Below are 20,739 nucleotides of genomic sequence, written 5' to 3' on the forward strand. Positions count from 1 at the left end.
GTTCGACAAAAAGTACTCGGCGAAAACAACAGAAAAAGTAAAGCAATAAAAGTAAAAAGAAACTCATCACTGCGGAGATGGAGCAGCGCTGTACATTCTCTACTACACTTTTTTGAAGTCAGGAAACATAGGACAAAAGAAGAACAGATTTTATTTATTTATTTTTTAAATAATGGTCAAGGATTTAATTCATCTTGTTTCAATATCATTACAGAAAATGTTATGGTACAGAGTTCTTCAGTATTTTCTTTGCTTTTTCTCCACATGAATGCTGGTACACTGTAATCTGTACAAGATCAGTTTTTGATTTTTTTTTCTGTACATTTCTTAAATGTATTGGTTAAAAAGGCTGTCAGCACTTAAGGAAGCAATTTTTTTTTCAAAGAAAAGGTATTCAGTTACTGCCCAATAGTACTGAGCGGAGTGATTGCCAGGACGTCTCTCCTCCTTGTTAAGAAGATGGGAGTCTGGATCCAGATGCAACCACTTGGCACATCAACACGTTATACAAGATAAAGAACAAGCAGAGCTCTCTTGTGAAGCGGTTATGAAGCATACTGATAAGGGAAACAGCAGTGTCATCTAAGCTAGTATAAAGTAAGCAGACAGCCTTGGTTAAGAGCTTAAGTATTTGTACTTTAAGGATGAGAGAAACACAACTTTTGCAGGCATCTACTGCTGTCTACTAAAAGCTACTGCTATTAGACCTAGCATTTTAACACACAAAGCAATTGCAATGAAGGAAAAGTTGCCTTGATATAATCAGAATAAGGTTTTAGAAGAGTTTTTTTTTTATAAGGTTTTTTTTGGGGGGGGGGGGGGGATTTTTTTTTCAGTTTTTCTCCTCAAAGTCGGTTTTTGAAATTTAGTTCAAGATGTTGACTACACTGATCAACTTTATCCAAATCATAAAAACTAGCTGTGCCGTTGCATATTACAGGATACAGTCAATGATATGTGGACATGCATCAATGCTTCTCTCTTGCTTTTGTCATCATAGCCTTCCGATGACCATGACATCCACCACCTCTCCCTTGTGAAGTTCCACATACTGCTCTGTCTTTGGAGGTAGCATCAACAGTCCATTGGCACTGCGCATACTCATCAGGCGACTGCTCATCTGATTACCTGCGTGGAGAAGACATAGACGTTAGCACACTCCTCGTAAGACAAGATGACAATGGACATTTCCTATATGGGAGTTCTTGGTGTCTGGATCAGTCGACGTAATGTAAAGACTGGTTCATTGATCAGCTTACTCTACCTAGTGGCTAATGATTAACCTTCTAGTGTGATGGGTTATTCGTCTTTAGGGTCTGGAGGAAGTAGTTGACTATACTAATAGATCACAGACTGAACATGAGTCAACACTGTGACGTAGCAGCAAAAATGAAAAACACAATTCTGTGATGTATTAAGAGAAGCATAGAGTCTAGATCATATGAGGTAATTATCTCCCTCTACTCTTCCTTAGTCAGACCTCAGCTGGAATACTGTGTCCAGTTCTGGGCACCCCAATTTTTAAAAAAATAGACAAACTGGATTAAGTTCAGAGAAGAGCTACCAGGATAGTGAGCGGTCTGCAAACCATGTCCTGTTAGGTACGGTTAAAGCATCTGGGAATGTTTAGCTTGCAAAAGTGAAGGCTGAGAGGAGACTTAATAGCAGTCTACAAATATCTGATGGGTTGTCACAGTGCAGAGAGATCAGCCCTATTCTCATCTGCACAAGGAAAGACTAGAAGCAATGGGATGAAAGTGAAAGGGAGGAGACACAAATTAGATATTCGACAGTCAGGGTGATCAATGGGTGGAACAGGTTACCACGGGAGGTGGCGAGTTCTACTTCAATGGAAGTCTTCAAACAGAGGCTGGACGGACATCTGTCTGGTATGATTTAGTGATCCTGCATTGAGCAAGGAGTTGGACCGGATGACCATGGAGGTCCCTTCCAAATCCACGATTCTATGATATTTATGGGAACTATAAAAAGATTTTCCAAACCTGGCATCCATTTTTTTGGTCCTTAGGAACATAAAGTAAAAACTAAAACAATGTAAGGTACAATATACTGTGTATAATTCAAGTTGACTCCTCTGACTTTCTTGATGTAGGTAGTGGGACCCTTAGTGGTCATCTATTGTGGTGACGGGTTGAGTAATGTCTGTTTGGCAATCAAGGTCAGGTTTCCAGCTAAAGGATTTTCAGATCTCCTGATGATACAATATAGAATAGAGCCAGCGGATTTCCATTTCATCCCAATGTATTTTTACACCATATTATGCACCACGCCTGTTCTTTTTGCAATGTTTTGCCACATCGACTGTTAACGCTTTACCATACAAGCAAGCTATAGGAACCTTTCCTAAAAATGGTTCTTGCCACCATTTGGTCAGTTTTTTTTTTTACTTCTTCCATGACTGATATGATAAATTCTTTTTGCTTTATAGCGAGTCATCCACCAGCATATTTCCATTCAAATCCCTCTTCTTCCTTGCAGGGCTAATAGAAATCAACCTTTACAAGTCTAAAAGGAGCCTAAGGGTGGCTTCACCTGTGCCAACTATTGGCTGAAAAATCGTTCGAACTAGCAATTTTGACTGATAGTTTTTCTGTGCAATAACGCAGGATTCGATTGAGCGAGAAATTGCTCATTGATCATTTTGTTTTGGCTAAGTGTAACAAAGCAACTAGTGAGTTCTCATTGAACAACTGTTTGTTCACAGTAAACGGAGGTTGACAGCCGGAAGAGATCTCCAGCGCGCTTCGCCTCCATTAACTGAACGACTATCGCTCCTGTGTGAAAGTACAGAAGTCTTAGTTGTTGGAATGGCTTTCGAACGCTTACATACCCGAAAGTCATCCTGTGAAAAGCTACCCTAAGAAAAGAAAATGGTGGCTTCCATTACCGGTTATGCAGTTATTTTTTGTTAGAAGCTGTAGGGGTGGGCACCCCGCCATGGCACTTTCTGACTGTGTGATATCTGCTAGTTATATTATCAAGTTGATGGCAATGTTATTAAAATATCCATTACAACCTAACTGATAGAAGTGTCCAGTTATATGTAGTCAATAGAGACCTGTACTTTGTGCCCAAGGCAGTGGCTCTTGGTGATGCCACGTAAGTATGCAGCGATGGTACTCTGGGCGAGGATCCAACTTTACATCACAAGATAACTGCAAGACAGAAAAGAAAATGTTCTCCTATATTCAGTCATATTCACCTATTTTTCTTGTTGTATTTCAATCATCTGTCCAACTTTAAATACCATCTACGAGAGTGAAGAGCATCTGAAAAAACAGACACATCTATGTATTACACAGACATGCCACTGATAGCAATGGACAAGTGTAGAAGTTCCCCTTGCTGTCTTTTCCCTCATAGATTCCAGTGGTTTGCTTGGGGTCCAGCAGTTGGACAAACTGGGATTAGCTTATTTTTAATGAGGGTCCCTTCTAACAAAAAGGAATGGTCTAAAGAGGACTTTGTAAATATATAGCATTACTTATCTTGTACTGATCATGACTTACAGTCTGCATTATAATCAAGAGCTGTGCCCATAATTCTGCTGGTCCCCATTGCACTCCTATGATGCAGTGAAACTATTCAGTGCCTGATGTGAAAATCACATTTCCCAAATATGCCAATATATATCCAGACATACATCCAGTAATAAATCATAGGGTATTTTGGCAATGAAACCTGAAGAATTGGGAATGCAGCTCTGGAGAATAATACAGGATGTAACTCCGTACAAGTGGAGCTGGTGTTCTGCTTGCATACCAATTAAATTACTAGTTTCTTCAAGCACAAAAATAAGCCATGGTGAAATTGAGCATTACACACAGCCCATTAAAATGAGTAAGAGGTCTGTGTAATGCAGGGCAGGTCAAGTCCTCCAGATCAGGAGACATTCTTTCTAACTGCTCTCCACTCCTCAGGAGACAGGGACCCTCAATGCCCTCTTCTAATCTAATTTTGGATTCCTATGAGGCTTTTTCTTTCTGTCATTATACAAGAGCGCCACCTGCTGGCTAAAACCAGCACTGCAGTATGTGGTGTACCTAAGAGGCTCTGATGACGGAGCAGCCGACAATATACAGTAAAAATACCCTGTCGGACGTCTTCAGGCTTTAATCAGAATGTCGGAAGCTGTCAGACAGTTGATTGGAAAGGGTTAACTCATAATTCCCTAATAGGGTACACGAAAATGTTTTTTTTTTTAAAACAGTACAACCCCTTTAACATAACATCCTCCAATTGTTAGCAACATATTGTAGTAGTGAAATTGGGGAACACAAAGACCGTATAGTGTAAAGTTAGGGTGGTTTTATATCTGCAGCCATGGTTCCACTTTTGTGCTCTGTTCGGGGAGCAGGAAAGGGGAATCTCTGCAACCAAATGGCTCATTCTCTGGACAGCACCACAAGCACCAGACAGACCCCATTGATTATAATGAGGTCCGTCTGTTTTCCACTCGGCTGCCTAACTTTAGATGAAAGAAAAAGCTCTGCATGCAGCACTTTTTCTTCCAGTACTTTGAGCCGAATCTGCGACTGAACCTCCGACTCCGATGTGAAATCGGCCTTAATCACATACACATTTACCTGGAGTTTTTCCTTAAAGCGGTATTCCGGGCGATGGGACATTTTTTCCAGTTTTCACCCATCCAGTGAAAACTGATAGATCAGTGGGATCGTCCGATTGCTGTGCTTGGCTGTTTGCCCCTTTGAAATGAATGAAGCAGACAATAATAGTCGAGCACAGCACTCGGCTATTTCTGTCTGCCCCGTTGAAATGAATGGAGTGGCACTACTCCATTCATTTCAATAGGTCAGACATATAGGCAAACACAGCACAGCACTCGGCTATCTGCCTGCACCGTTGAGAGGAATCAGCCTGTTCTGTGTGACCAGCAGCTCTATTCCCTGCTTCCCTGCAGAAGCGAGACGATGTATGCTGAACTGTGAAATAAGCGGGACGCAGGTCCCCCAGTCTCAGGAACACTGAACACTGGGGGTCCCAGCAGTCATACCCCCACCGTTGAAACATCCCATCGTTGAAAATCCCTCTTAAAGTAAACCTTCAAAATTCTGTCCTTGTACCTAACGAAGTGGAGGGTAAATTACCTGCACTTGTTCTTCTATGCCACGCCTCCCAATCTGCCAGTTTCAGGCCGTGGCTCCACCTGTCCAAGATGGCTACAGCTATTTTCTAACTACCTAATGCACTGCTCTCTGATTGTCCATTGGCAAGTCAGCGAACAGGTATAATGCATCGTTAGTCTAAGACTACCAATACACTGTAGAGATTAGCTAGATTGAAGACTGAATCGGCCATCTTGAATGCCCGAAAAGAGGACCTGGAACTGCAAATTGGAAAGACGGCAGAGAAGAACAACTGCAGATAATATACACACCCACGTTCCTCCTCCGGCTCCATTGCAGAATTTTGTCCAGAAAACTGGAGGGTCACTTTAACATTTACTTATAAAACAAAAACAATATAAGTTTTCAAACAGCGGCAAAGTAATGGAAATTGAGCAGCTATTTTGTGTCTTCATATACAGAGACATTCATGTTGATGTAAAGTCATATAACTGCTTTATATGGTAAATTCTCAAAATAAAGACCCTTTGTACGTGTATAGAGCCGCCTCACTAGACACTTGGACATGAAACACACACTGTTTTAGAGGTGTATAACATTTCCTAATAGGGGTGACTGCAATAAATAGCGATGGAACGGCAGATACGAATTCCGCTCTCCATATAACATGGGCGGTATAAATACCCTGGCTTTGATGATTGTAGGTCTTGGATCCAGGATTCCCTGCATCTTTCTTAGTGCTGGTACGACAAAAAGATTACAGGTAACTACTGCTGACACAGGGTTGCCTAGAGTGAATGGAAGACAAATACCATTAATCAGGAGAAGGCAGGTAGTAAACAACGTAAATTATGTGTAACACGTTCAGGCTTTTACTCCAGAATCCACATTTGATTTTGTAAGATGTAGAAATAGATTTTTCCCTTTAACCTTGTGAATGCACGGTAAGTTCTGATCAATAAGGCCTTTTTCGAGCTGGACCCCTTCAAGACCATAGCGCGACTAGTAAAACCAATGCTTTCCCTTGTATGGGTTAATTTATTAGGCATTACATATGTTGATTGAAAAAAACAATCAAAATACTAACGACCACCCGTCTGTCGGTGAGTTACATGCTCCGCCCCTGATCACATGACAGTGACCTCATCAACTAGTTATAGCGAGGTAATGAGGTGCCCCAAGGATGTCTAACCACCACCTAACTAGTTACACCGAGTTAGTGAGGTGCCCCAAGGATGTCTAACCACCACCTAACTAGTTACACCGAGGTAGTGAGGCGCCCCAAGGATGTCTAACAACCAGCTAACAAGTTAGAGCGAGGTAGTGAGGCGCCCTAAGGATGTCTAACAACCACCTATCTAGTTACACCGAGGTAATGAGGTGCCCCAAGGATGTCTAACAACCACCTAACTAGTTACACCGAGGTAGTGAGGCGCCCCAAGGATGTCTAACAACCACCTAACTAGTTACATCCAGGTGGTGAGGCACCCCAAGGATGTCTAACAACCACCTAACTAGTTACACCAAGGTAGTGAGGCACCCCAAGGATGTCTAACAACCACCTAACTAGTTACATCCAGGTGGTGAGGCACCCCAAGGATGTCTAACAACAGTGTAACTAGTTACACTGAGGAAACACCAACCTCCCAGTAACCATTATTAACCATCTCTGTTCCTCCGGTCATCACAGCCTCATCCTCCGGTTACCCCACAGCCGACAGTCTGCATACAGCGGTCAGTTATCTCGCAGCTGACAGATACCAAGCAGTAGTTACCTCAGAGCTGACAGTGGACAGTTACCTCAGAACAGTCTCCTGCAGCGCTCAGTTACCTCAGCGCAGCGCTCAGTCACCTCAGAGCTCAGTTACCTCAGCGCAGCGCTCAGTCACCTCAGAGCTCAGTCACCTCAGAGCTCAGTCACCTCAGAGCAGCGCCCAGTCACCTCAGAGCTCAGCTACCTCAGCTCAGACATGACACCATTAATAAAACACAATTGTTAAGCAGACATACATTCCCCATCATCACCCTGACTCACCCTTTCTTTACAGCCTAGTAAGGGTTACCACTAACACATTTAAAACTGACCAATCTACCTTAGGGGGCGCTCACCCCAATGTAATTGCATATGGGTATGTGTATATACAAGCCCATATATATATATATACACGTATTGGCTCTATCATGTGCATATATGTGGCAAAAATACAACATGCTGCGTTCTGTTTTGCGCTCATGTATTACACAATTCCGATACGCTAATTTGAGAGGAACTGCGTAAGGCAATGCGATTAATTGCCTGCGAGTTACCACCTTTCATACGGGCATACAGAACACACGTAATACATGGTAATCATATGGCGGCCTAATGGATGGACAATCTCAGACAACGGTCCCTCCTCTAAGTACCTCAGACCCACCAAGCCATAATACACAAAGGGGTGAAGCTGTGTCACTCACCTGTTTCAGCTTGAAGGTTTTTTTAAAATGATATCCTCCAGGTCCAACAAATCTGGTTCTCTTGGACAACGGCGCTTGGACAGTGTCTAGAAAACGAAGCAGAAATGGTAACAATTTCTACCATGATATTGCGGGAAAAGTACAGTTCATCCATCAAGTGTACCACTAGCTTCTTAAGAGCAACAGATCAAAGTATGAATAGCTTTTTTCCCCTAATTCAGCATAGAGCTGAAAAAAAATTCTAGAAAATTAAGCATTAGTTTATGATTCAGTTTAGTGATCGGGTTTACAAACTACTCAGCAATGTCTACTAAGTGGAAGGATAAAACCACTTCCACAGGCCGGTACTGGAATATAACATTGGCTAGGAGGACTTGTTTTTTTAGTTGTAAATGGGTATTTCCAGAACGGACCGACCACCTATCCACAGAACAGTTGATAAAGTCTGATCAGCAGCGCGAATCTCACCACTGGGACACCCACCGATCCCAAAAACGCCAATCCCGTGTCCCTCTCTGCTGCTCACTTCAAACCCCGCAGTGAGGAGCAGCTTGACTAGTGTGGCGGCTGAGCATGTACAATGCCAGTCCATTACATTCTGTGGTCCTGCTTAAGTGCTTGTCCTGAGCTTTCTCCGGCAGCCCGATTGAAAGGAATTGAGCAGAAGCAAACAGTCATCCGCACCTTCATTCATGCACCAGGAGAGGCGGATACGGCGACCCTGTTTTTGGCATCAGTGCTGGTTTCGGTGGCGAGACCCTCACCAATCAGACTTTCGGCACCTATTTTGTGGATAGGTGCCAAGACAATCCTGAGATTAGTGCTTTATAGCAACCCTCTGGTTTCAGGACCAAACTTCTACCCTGGACTGAAGGAGGGTATATTACTTGCAGTTGTTCTTCTCTGCCATCTATCCGATTCACGAATTCCAGGTCACATTTTTCAGGCGCCCAAGATGGCTGTTGCAGTTTTCTAACTATCTAATGTATACTGTGCACTGCTCTCTGATTGACCAGTGTTGCTCATGTGATCAGTGCTGGCCAATCAGAGAGCAGGTATAGCAGGTTATATCAGCCACCTTAGACAACCAAAAACAGTACCCAGAACCAATGGATCAGAGGGACGGCAGAGAACAACTGCAGGTTATATACCCCCTTCTCCCTCCGACCCGGTAACAGATCTTTGTGAAGTATTCTACTTCACTAGACTTTAATTGGCTTCCATTTAGCACTGCACTTTAATATTATACATGTATTACCGGTTACAGGACTGTTTTCTCTCTGGGTTTCTCTTGGCTTTGAGATGGTTCTATTCATGATCTGCAGGATTTCTTTTTATGCAACTAGAAATAAAACAAGAGCATTTGAGAGGGAAGATTAAATATGTAAGACGGGTCTGACAGATGCATAATTAGCCCAACAACATTTAGAGAATATACAATCTATACTCCTTTCCCTTACAGAATATATTAAATGAGTTTCCCCACCGATAACACACATGGTATACAAAAATAATACTCAATATACACAAGCAAGGAGAAGATCTGCCAAGGCTGGATACTACCGGCAAGGAGCGCCCGCTGCGGCTCGGCCCCCTCACTTGAGTGTTGCGTCAAACTTCTAAGTAGATTTCTTTCTGTAGCGCAGCAGCGGTTCAGAATAAAACAAGACACATGCCAAATGGGCATCTCTGTCCTGGGTTCATGCTGCCCGTGGGTTTGGGTGGCATGAACCTAGTGACAGCTTCCTTTTAAGGATTAAAGATTACATACCGTACTGATTTCTCATTTTTATACAGCTCTATGCACACACTTGCTTCGGAACGGAAGACATAAGCATCAATTACAGGAGATTGTAAAATTGTGTGTATATAATAGAATATGAGAAACATCTATTTACAGTGAGCCGCTGAACAGAAAGGTGACAACTGGCCTGAAAGCACATTTATAGTCATGTATCTACTAGTAAACCGTATCCTGTAGTGAAAATGTCAGCACTGACTCTGAGAAGAGACATTTACACAGAACTGAAGGGGTTAAATAAGCATAGACTATAGATGCGAGATGTGAGACAGGTAGGTGGGAGGCGGTAGGTGTGAGATGGGTAGACGAGAGACACCCATTAACAGACCCCAGCCGATCAACTATTGATATCCCGAGGAAAGATCTTCAATAGTATTTCCCTGGAAAACCCCTGTAAGTCCTCCTGCCCGCGGCCGGGTCGGAATCCGACTGCAAAATCTCACAGCGGAATCAGACCTGGTGACCCCCAGAGACTCTATACTCGCCTATCCGGATCCGCTACGAGTGTTTCGGCTGGGGCAGGGCGTAACGCGCCAGCGCTGGGCTCTAACACGGATTCCTGCGATACTACTGCGAAAGTGCTGACGGCCGGTCAGCTTCCATTGACTGCAATGGAAACTGTCTGTGCGTTTTTCTGCACTAAATAGAACCTGCTGCGACTCACCCCCGCAAACGGAAAATCACAGTTATTTTCCGCCAGTGGGCAGGGAAGAATCTTTTAACATTGCATGTCAATGGACGGACATTGCTGCGGATTTCGCGGCGGGCGTCTGACTGCGAATTCCGCAGCAAAAGTCCGTCCATGGGCATTGGGCCTAAGAGAAGAGATTATTACTTTTTATAGACAAGGAAAGGGATACAGAAAGATAACGAGGCGCTGAACGCCCCTAGAGACACAGCTGGAAGCCAGACGCTGCCCTACTAAGTACTAATGCTCCATTCTAAATTAGTTCAAACAAAAGAAATTGCGCCGTAATCCTTGCGTGTAAATGCGCAGCCATCGTGCGCTATTAGTTTACTTTTCGTTTCAACCAGCATAATAATCATTGCTGTTTGCTTACTTCTCGCTGCGACTAACCCCCCCGCTCCGTGCTTCTCACAGAATGTGATGATCTGCCTGTCTAAACGTTCTGCACGAGCGCGAACAACCAGCGGTGACGTCACATGTTCGCGCAGATCGTTTAGCCGACAGTTGTTTCATGTAAATGGGGCATGAGGTTATATGTACACAGGCAAGTGTGATAACTCAGACCTATATCGCACTCGTAAACCACAGATTTACAGGCTTCTGCAATGCGCTTCCCCTTTAAAAACGTGCGATTTGCATCGCTGAACGTGTTTGTCACTCATGAAAACAATTGCTCATGCCTTCAATAGTTAAAATGGAAAAACACATCAAACTCATGAGAACTGCATTTGCAGATGAGTGTAATGCAGTATTTTTGTCTCCTCTACAGAATACTGGGTGATCCTTGCAGACAAAATCACCCAAAAATAAGACAAACTGATTTTTCACTTTCACTGTATTGGTACGAGCGAAACATTGCTGGATGAGAGCGAATCCACTGAAAATAATTGGTTCTTTAAACACGCAGGTTCTGTGCGCGGCGCAACAACACAGAACCCCCGGATTATTACCGCTGGTGTAAATACAGCCTAAGGGCTTACTCAGACGACCGTATATTGGCCAGGTATTCACGCCCGGCCAATATACGGTGTCCCTCTCTGCAGGGGGAGGAGGCTGGAAGAGATGGGAGTAGTGCACTGAGCTCCCACGCCCTCTCCACCCCTCGGCACTATTTGCAAAGGGAGGGGCGAGGCAGGGCAGAGCTAGGTCTCGAAACTTAGCTCTGTCCCCGCCCTGCCCCCTCTCATGAATACCGATCCGATATACGGTCGTCTGAATAAGCCCTGAAGACGCTCGTCATGAAGGGGCTGAATACTTCTCAGACTGCAGGAGGTTTTAAAAGTGGCATTCTATCTTCAACTTGGAGAAACCACTTTTATATCAGTTGTGTAGATTTATTTAAATTGCTTTTATTTGATTGAGTTTTACAAACAGCCGTAAGTTCTTAAATCTGACAAGCCTAATTTGCAGGGGGGGGGGGATAATTTTGATTGTAACTTTAGTTATGCCCTATCCTATGAGTAACTTTATATTACTGGAATACCTCTTTAAGCACTTACAGAACTCCAGTGTTGTGACCTCATCGTAACCAAGACATCTGCCATAAGTGGTATGACATCACTCTCTCTGCCACCTGAACAACAGCACTGACTCTGAAGAGGTGGAGACACATCTGAGACCAGAGGAAATGATACATCGCTTCTTCATCCAACAATACAGTAAGTAGATGGGAACTGGGTTATAGAGTCCGCATGGAGGGGGAGGAGGTGCACTGTGCTGTAGCGTTACATGAAATGCAGTATCATATATAAAATATAGATTTATTAATATATTTTACTTGAACTCAAAACTACCAATTACCTGATAGTTTTATTCTTTATGGAAAATAGGCGTCATAATAGCAATCCTATATAGATAGTAAATGTACATGCTGTCTCATGACATAGAGGTATTTCCTTATAAATTGTTTATGTTGCCATAGTAACGTCAGGAGACGACCACCAATAGGATTGCTGGTCATCAAATTGAAAGTTGTCAGTTGTGTGCAGTCAGTTATTGGTGGGTGATGTTCTTCTCTCCATTCAGTACTAGTAGACATGTGATGGAGATCTATACTGGAAGCTCGAGTAGAAGATCTATAGTTGTCCTGTGTTTAGGGCTCATTCACACGGGCGTAAGGGCATTTCAGCCACAGAAATACGCAGCATTTTGTGTGACTGGAATGCACTGATGCCCGCTTATTTTGCCGGCTTTGGCATGTATTTGCCACATGTTTGCGCACACAAATGTTGAGTGGATTGATTTCAATAGGCTCTTGCGGTGCACAAATGACACCAGGAAAGGTCATGTTGCAGATTTTTCACGCGATCGCAGATTGCATGAAATTGAGATCAATGGGTTCTATTTACTGAGGATTATGCATGCAAAATTTGTGTGGGTTTTATGTTGTGCGAATACGCCCAGGTGAACGAGCACTTATTCCCTATGGAGGGCATTTGCTGCCCGCAGGCTCCTCACTTGTAAGTCCTATTTTGGGTCTTTATCTCTGAGGATATAGAGGTCTTCTCTTGCTTTCTATGGTTACGTGTCAATGTGGCCTCTCGTATAGATATATCACAGCAATCACAGCCTATCAGTCACAAATATCAAATTATTTTGTTGATATAGAGCTGAAAGCAAGTGATGCCAAGAGAACATGACCGAAGCCAAAGGACAAGATGAGTTCATAATAGGGATCAATGGGAAGCCAGGTAAGTATAATAATGTGAAAAACACAGAAATACACAAATCATAAAAACACATTACATTAAAAAGATCCCCACATAATATAAGTCCCTGAAAGCATAATACAAAGCATATATTTATTATATAGCAGCCTGCTAGTATAAGCAGCAGCTAAATAGTTAAAATGAATTAGGGGACATATGTATTAAGTCTCCTAGACTGGGCAAGATATAGCACCCTGCTAGTATAAGCAGCAGCTAAATACTTCATATGAATAAGGGGACACATGTATTAAGTATCCTAGCCTGGGCAAGATATAGCACCCTGCTAGTATAAGCAGCAGCTAAATACTTCATATGAATAAGGGGACACATGTATTAAGTATCCTAGCCTGGGCAAGATATACAACCCTGCTAGTATAAGCAGCAGCTAAATAGTTAAAATGAATAAGGGGACATATGTATTAAGTCTCCTAGACTGGGCAAGATATAGCACCCTGCTAGTATAAGCAGCAGCTAAATAGTTAAAATGAATAAGGGGACACATGTATTAAGTCTCCTAGCCTGGGCAAGATATAGCACCCTGCTAGCATAAGCAGCAGCTAAATAGTTAACGTGTTTAATATTATATGCTTGTATGTGCAATGTTTTTCTATGTACCCCCACACCTCGTTCTCATGAGGCACCCGCAAATCAAGCCACCCATAGGGATGCATTAGCACTACAAAATAACTAAAACCATGTGGATGTCAATTTTTCCTGGCATGCAAATCGTACATGCAGGAAAAAAAAAATCACAGCATGCTCCATTTTTCTGTGGATCCAGCACTGACGGCTTCTATTGAAGCTGACACTGTGGATGTGCAGCAGATCCGCGGGAAAACAGGAGATTTAAATGTTAAAAAAAAAGCACAGCGCACCCGCAGTGCAGAAGAAAGAAGATCTGGCCGTGGACAGAAAAGACCCACACTGGCTTCGGACAAGTAAGAAAATGTTTTTTAGGCCTCATGGCTTTGGGCACGGGTGGAAACCACTGCGGGATTCCACACTTTGAAACCGTGCGTGTCCGTGGACATGAGGCATTATCACATACATGTCTGCTAGTAGTTTCATTCTTTTTGTGTCTTTGAAATCACACGTCTGAATAGTAGCACGTCTGTAACCTACACCTTAAGGCGTAAACATATGTTAATCATTAGCATTACAACCTGTTTTGAATACTCATTTGTTCTGCTTGTATATACTGTCTGCATGTATATAATGGTGTATATATATTCTGCAATGTCCACATATGTAATTTATATTCATGTTGGTAATATCATATGCAATGTACATAACATATTCTTGTATATAGTGTTTGTGTATGTATTATTAATATTGCAATGTCTGTACATATTATAAATGTCCACATGTTTTAGATATATTTATACACAATCTACACATAATGTGCACACAGTGTTTATACGTATAATATTTGTACTTTACTTTTTGGTGTTATGCCTGTTTATTTTTATATAAAGTTTGGATATACTGATGTCCATGTATATAATATATAACAAAAGTATCTCTCCCATGGGTTAGGCTGCCTTCACATCTGAAGACTGTGAGTATATATAAGTGTAACTGTATCTATACATGCATATACATCCGTGTACTATTAATTCTGTAATATATATGTGATATGTTTCTATATCCTGGTAATGTTTCCGTGCATTAGCACATCAATATCTGTATATATGATTGATGCCCACGCATGTATTTATGTTATATCCTTAGGGAGCCAGAAGACTGTGAGTATATAAAAGTGTATATGTACCTATATATGCATATACATCTGTGTACTATTATTTCTGTCATATAATATATGTATAGAGTATAATGGTAACAAAAGCATCTCTCCCATGAGTTAGGCTGCCTTCACATCTGAAGACTGTGAGTATCTATATATGCATACACATCCATGTACTAATAATTCTGTAATACATATGTGATATGTTTCTATATCCTGTTAATGTTTCTGTGTATTGCATTAGCACATCAATATCTGTATATATGATTGGTGCCCACAAATGTATTCATGTTATATATTTAATGTATATATTGTTTGCATTGGTAATGTGTATATTTATGCCTGTATGGATATTATATGAATATGTGTATATGTGATGCTCTTCAATGTAATTAATGTTATGTTAATGTCATTGTATATATGTACACAGTATATATAATAAAGTATAATGTATTGTTAATTGCTTGAGATAATAGTAGTATCTTCAGTATAAGCTTCTTATTGTATCCTGTTAATGTTTATGTGACTGTATTATGTGATAAGTTCTGACCCTGATGTGACTGACCGTACAGAAGAAGCAGAATACAGGACAAGCTGCAATGGACAAAGCCTTCCAATTACACTCAGTATTGTCACTAAATAAGCAGAGCAGGATGTAAATGACATTTCTCTTCCCATCAGGCCCTCCAGGGCCCCTTATGGAGATGGGTCCCTATACTGACACTGTATATGTAGAACAGGAGATCTCCAGTGTAATTGGTCGGCTTTATAGGGATTCTCTGGTTATATGTAAGTAGCATTTATATAGCAGATACATAACTGATCACTACATGCGCTCTGACCTTCTTATATCATCACTGTGACCCTACAGAATCCTGAGCGCTGATCTCTGGTTCTGCCCTGCAGGGGGCGCACAGTGTAAAGATGCTCCTGATCATAGATGAGGATAACAGGTTAGAGCTCTAGTGACGGGTTATCTAGCAGCTAGTTATATATTCCCGGGGAATGCTTTACCATAGCAGTGTGATACTTTACCTGTATAGTCACTCACATCAGTATTATCTGTCCATGTGTTATTATATAAGGTAGCATACAGCAAGGCTCCTGCTGGAATGAAGCACATAATGTAGAATAAAAGCCACCTAGAAGTGTATAGATACAATGTGTGCAGTGTAACAACTGCAAACTAGATCAGTTATTAGAAGGTTCTGCATCATATTGATGCATATAGAGGACAATGTGATTCTGTGCTCTGACAGAGGATGACATGAGCCACATGGAGAAGTGACACATGCCACATCTGAGTATCTCCTCTTCTACAAATCTAGTCTTAGTGTAGGGACCCATCTGAATGAGGTCGCCGTGACGGGGCAGATGGGCTCGCACAATTGGAATAAAATGTGCGCCAAGAACCTCACATTTATACCTCTAGTTAGTAATATGTAAACTGTGTGGGAAAGAGTTTATCATTGGGATCTCTGCTCATATCAGTAGTATTAACTCAAATGGAAACTTTGCCAGGAAATCCCAGCAGCTCACGATAGGTAGACGAGAGCGCGAGATAGATAGATAGATAGATAGAGAGCGATAGATAGAATCATATATAGGCTATAGATTTAGTAATAAACATACAGCCAGTCTGCTCCTTGTAATATATGTAATGACGGTACACGTGATCCAAGATCATCCTACACAACCCAAGTGCAGACACGCTCCAATAATGCCAAGTGTTGGTTCACACTTCTGTTTACAATAGAAAACCGTGACACAAGAGCTCGACTATCTCTAGCCGTCCCATTGACGTGAATGCGACAATGCTGCAGTACTCAGTAGGGCTGCCAGGAATAGTACGATGCTCTGAGTAATGCTGCCTTATTACGATATCCATCAAAAAATGGTTCAAATGAGCGAAAGTGAAGATAATTGTTGGGTTTAAACAAAAGCCAATAACAGAATGAGATTCAGCAGGACTAACAGTCATTGTGAGCTCGTTCACTTATCATTGTGTTTAATCATCCCGCTCAGTTCCAGCGCAGATCCAACATGAAATGTCTGCAAGAGCCAAGCAGAACCCATATTATAGTCAATGGGGTTCATTCGGTCATTGAACCATTTGTCCAGAGGATTCCCTTTTTCAGCTTGCATAAACAGAGAAGGAAAATGGAATCCCCAATGCAAATGTGACTGTAGACTAAGAAGATGAATGCCGCCCTCAAATATGACCCCTGTTTATTAATCTGTCAGTGAGGAATCTCAGCCTCAGGTGAAGCTTCTGTCCAGCCTTGGACCATTCTCAAACTTCGAGAAGTAAATCTACATAAAGTGAATGTAGACCCCGCTGGGATCACACAAGTTTAGGCAAACATATACCTTCTCTTTTAGGGTTCTTCATGTGATTACATACAATAGTTTGACCATGGAGATTTACTATAAGTAGAGCGAATACAAATCATGTCCTGCCCGGTTTTTGTTTCCTTGCAGGTAACAGTGTGAAATGATAACGGTCTGTTCCTTATCTAACCAGTGAAATAATTTGGCCGTGATCCGACCGACGGTAGAATGAGGTTGTCCAGAAAAGTTCTGCATTCCCTTGCCAGCACCGTGACCAGAGCCCTCAGTGACAAGAACAGTATCGCAATGAGTGGAACTGACTCTTCAGCGCCCCCATACACACATCCTGAATAACTGTGCCCCCCCCCCCCCGTCTGTATATTCTGTACATAACATTCTAAAGACCTGAGACAATGTATTTGATATCTCATTACATGACTTGTCATTCATTTCTTCTATCAGTCCTGCTTTGTTGTTGGGTTCTTCTCTCTTGTGTGGAAGGATTCATATTTGTGTCCAGTATATAGGCCTTCATTGTAAATTCACAAATGAAGTACACTCTATACACAACCGCTCCTCTTTAGTATTGCAGGATGATGTAACTAATGCATTCCATGCATCAGAATGTGCGCTATAACCATTAACCCCATACCACTGCAGGGCATATAGTTACATCCTGGAGGTTCAAGGTGTGTAATGGAGGGTGATCACGGGTCGATCCCGCTCTATACCATGCAGGTGTCAGCTATTTTTTACAGCCGATACCCGCCCACAATAGCCTTGAGAAGCAGTGCTGCTCATCGGGGTTTGTTAACCCTTCAAACGCTGCCATCAATTCTGACGTCCAATGCTATTATACACAGGCTGGACCGCACTGTCTACTGCCACAGTGTGTAACAAACAATGACTATTTCCCCATGCGTACCTTTCCGGTGGTAGGTCCTGGAAGTAGGTTAGGCCTACTAGTTCAAAGCAATCTTCAAGCACCCCTACATCGCCATCGCGTTAAAGCCGAACTATCTGAGTCTCACTTGGATTTGGACTTGAATGAGGAACAGGTCTCTAAACTCTCCTCTCTGGTTGGTAGCCTAATACTTGCAGTGAAAGTGAACCTTCACCTGAAGGGTCTGACACCTACTTCATCTGAGAAAACCTTTACCTTCAGACGCCCAAAGGTCTTCCCTTCCCATACAGAATTTGAGGACCTTTTAGCTAGGGAATGAAACCTTCCCAGCAAACACTTCACCAAACAAAAGCATTTAGATATCTTGTATCATTTCGTCTTTACCAGTAGTGCCTATGGCTGATGCCTCGTTCTTTAGGGAGGCAGGAGCCAAAAATTTTGAATCCCTAGCCAAAGTTTCCTTTGGGGCAGAGGGTTCGGCACTACAACCTGTTTTTGTCTTTACCTGGTTCGATAGGGCCACCAGCGAATCTGCCAAGCAACTACATTGCAGCAGTCTTTTGTCTCTTCGCCAGAAGAATTAGACATTGTGCAGGAGATAGGCTAGGCAGGAAAATTTATCTGCGAAGCGGATACAGCAAGATTATTGGCCCGCACCGCAGCAGTGTCGGAAACCTCCCTCTGGACTTTATGGCTCAAGTTCTGGGCCGCAGATTGAATTGCTTAGGCTTGAATCTTTTAACTTTAAAGTTAGATTTAAACTAGGCCAAATAAATGATTTGCCTCAGAGGTTGAAAAAAATCCTCCTGTGGTGGAGTATGAGTCTCACAAATAATCGGGAGAGGTTGATAGCAGGAGATGCAGAGTCTATGCATAGATTTCCTTATCGTGTCGGGACCACTAGATGACAGACTGGACATCTACAACACAAAGGCTAAAATTGGTGCCATATATCCTCCTACCTGAAATCCAAGGTAGAGTAGAGAAACACCAGGGCTGCTTAGCACACTAACCCAAACAGTGAAAAAATATCAAGATCAAAATGTTCAATAAAAAATTAAATTTGAAAAAAAATCTGAAGCTGTAGAATTAAAGATGCTTAACGCTTTCCAACCCACTGTCTGACATCTGAAGACATTCTGATTGAAGCCTGTACAGCTTCGATGTCAGAAGATGTCCGGCAGGGTATTCTTACTGTATATTACTGGCTGCTCTGTTGTCGGGGGGCCTCTCCAGCATGTCACACATCGCAGTACTGGCTCTAGCCAGCAGATGGCGCCATTGTAAAATCTTAGACAAAAGTAATAATGTAAACTGTGTGGCGTGTCCGAAGACAAGGGTAATTACAGAGGCTGCTGGGGATGGGCACATGGGGCATTTAAACATGAGGTATCCCTCCTCCTCCCATGCTTTTTTGGGGGGTATTTCTTGACCTCAGCGGCAGGGATGGGGTGTAGAAAGTGGTGGTCTGTGAGGCTTTGTAATCTTGGTGAGGTGCGGCGGTCTCACACAGAAGGCGCTGAACAAGCTGCTCCTGGAACTGCAGGAAGGTGAGAGTTGCCAGGGCTTCTTGTAAATTACGTATTACTGGTAGCGGTCTGAATAACGCCAGGCTCACACGGCTGTATGTAGAATCCGCTTGTGAAGGCCCGCAGCGGATCCCAGCTGTGTGCCTGGCTGTGGCGCTACATATGGCCGTGTAATGTACTGCGCATAACTGCATACTTACACAGGCAGCCATGTGTAATACACCATTTTTTGTTTGTATTTCCTGCGCTGTCGCTTAGGAATGACACGGGTACCCGCAGCCCGTACATAATATAACTGCGTATGAGTTGTGGGTTTATACGTGACCATGGAGCACAATGGACTCTATGTCACGGATATCCGTGATAAAATAGAACATGCAGCGTTCTGTTTTCTGCGAGTGGATTACGTAATTCCGACCCTCTAGTCTGTGGAGAATTGCGTAATCCATTGATTTGATTCATCCGCGTATTACCGCAAATCAGACGCATGTGGAGTCGGAAATTTCTATCCAGTCGTATAAGACTGGCCTGAGGTAGATCGCTTCCTTTTTTATCAGGTGACCGGGGACCGCTCAACGAGGCCCCTGGTCACTGCTCCAGGCTCTCGATGACCTTTGATTGCCGGGAGCAAGGAGATTTTAAATTTCCCGGGCTCCCTGGCTCTAGCGAATGTGTCTGGCATTTTGCTGGCGGTCGCATGCGCAGAAGCCAGGAAGGTCCATGGAGAAGGATTACGTTGGGGTTCAAATATGCGGGCCTCCGGTAAAAAGTTTCATTTTCTCTCACCGATCGCATTGGTGAGGGAAGATGAAACTTCAACTTTTTAAAATATTTTTATGTGATCGCCATTATCCATTGACCAGGGACCATTTACTGCAGCCCCCCCCCACCCCCCCCCGTGACATCTCCAAGCTCTCAGCTACCTTCGGTAGCCAGGAACAGGAAGCTTTTTCATTTTCTGGGCAATCCTCGACTTTTGCACATGTGTCTGCTATTTTGCTGATGGGCGCATGTTCCGAAGCCGGGGTAAGGTCCGCAGATAAAGATCCTATTGTGGGACAAACCAGGGGACTTTAGTTATGCAATTTCATCTCCCCTCATGGATACGATTAGAGATGAGCGAGCACCAAAATGCTCGGGTGCTCGTTACTCAAACCGAGCTTTTTGTAACGCTCAAGAGCTCGTTTCGAGTAACGAACACCATTGAAGTCAATGAGAGACCCGAGCATTTTTCAGGGTGATCGATGCTCAGTAGCTGCCTGACTTGATTTCAATGGAGCCGCGGTTGCTGCCGGCGGCTCCATTGAAAACAATAGTCTACCGGCACCCCTGAAATGTTTTTCAGGGAAGGGCTTTACATATAAGCCCTTCCCTGAAAAACAAAAATATTAGTGTAAAAAAAAAAAAAAAAATTTACCTCTCTGCCGCTGCCTTGTCCCACGCAGATGCAGAACACATCTGCTGCTGTG

General features: G+C 42.8%; 1 protein-coding gene across 2 annotated transcripts; it reads right to left on the bottom strand.

Annotated features, from left to right (window-relative positions):
• Positions 1-908: 908 nt before the first annotated feature.
• LOC136601750 (gephyrin-like) lies at positions 909-8,848 on the bottom strand. Of its 2 annotated transcripts, XR_010789480.1 has the most exons (4): positions 8,824-8,848; positions 7,566-7,651; positions 5,793-5,896; positions 3,225-3,290 (listed from the first exon to the last, which is right to left on the bottom strand). XR_010789480.1 is itself a non-coding variant. In XM_066588849.1 (3 exons), the coding sequence occupies exons 1-3, from the start codon at positions 5,835-5,837 to the stop codon at positions 995-997; spliced, it is 276 nt and encodes a 91-aa protein (XP_066444946.1). In that variant the 5' UTR covers positions 5,838-5,840; the 3' UTR covers positions 909-994. The 2 variants fall into 2 exon arrangements, 1 of the variants encoding a protein (XP_066444946.1); XM_066588849.1 differs by lacking the exons at positions 3,225-3,290; positions 7,566-7,651; positions 8,824-8,848 and adding exons at positions 909-1,128; positions 3,080-3,176 and having other exon boundaries at positions 5,793-5,840.
• Positions 8,849-20,739: the final 11,891 nt, after the last annotated feature.

Source organism: Eleutherodactylus coqui, unplaced genomic scaffold (assembly GCF_035609145.1).
Source record: "Eleutherodactylus coqui strain aEleCoq1 unplaced genomic scaffold, aEleCoq1.hap1 HAP1_SCAFFOLD_43, whole genome shotgun sequence".
NCBI lineage: Eukaryota > Metazoa > Chordata > Amphibia > Anura > Eleutherodactylidae > Eleutherodactylus > Eleutherodactylus coqui.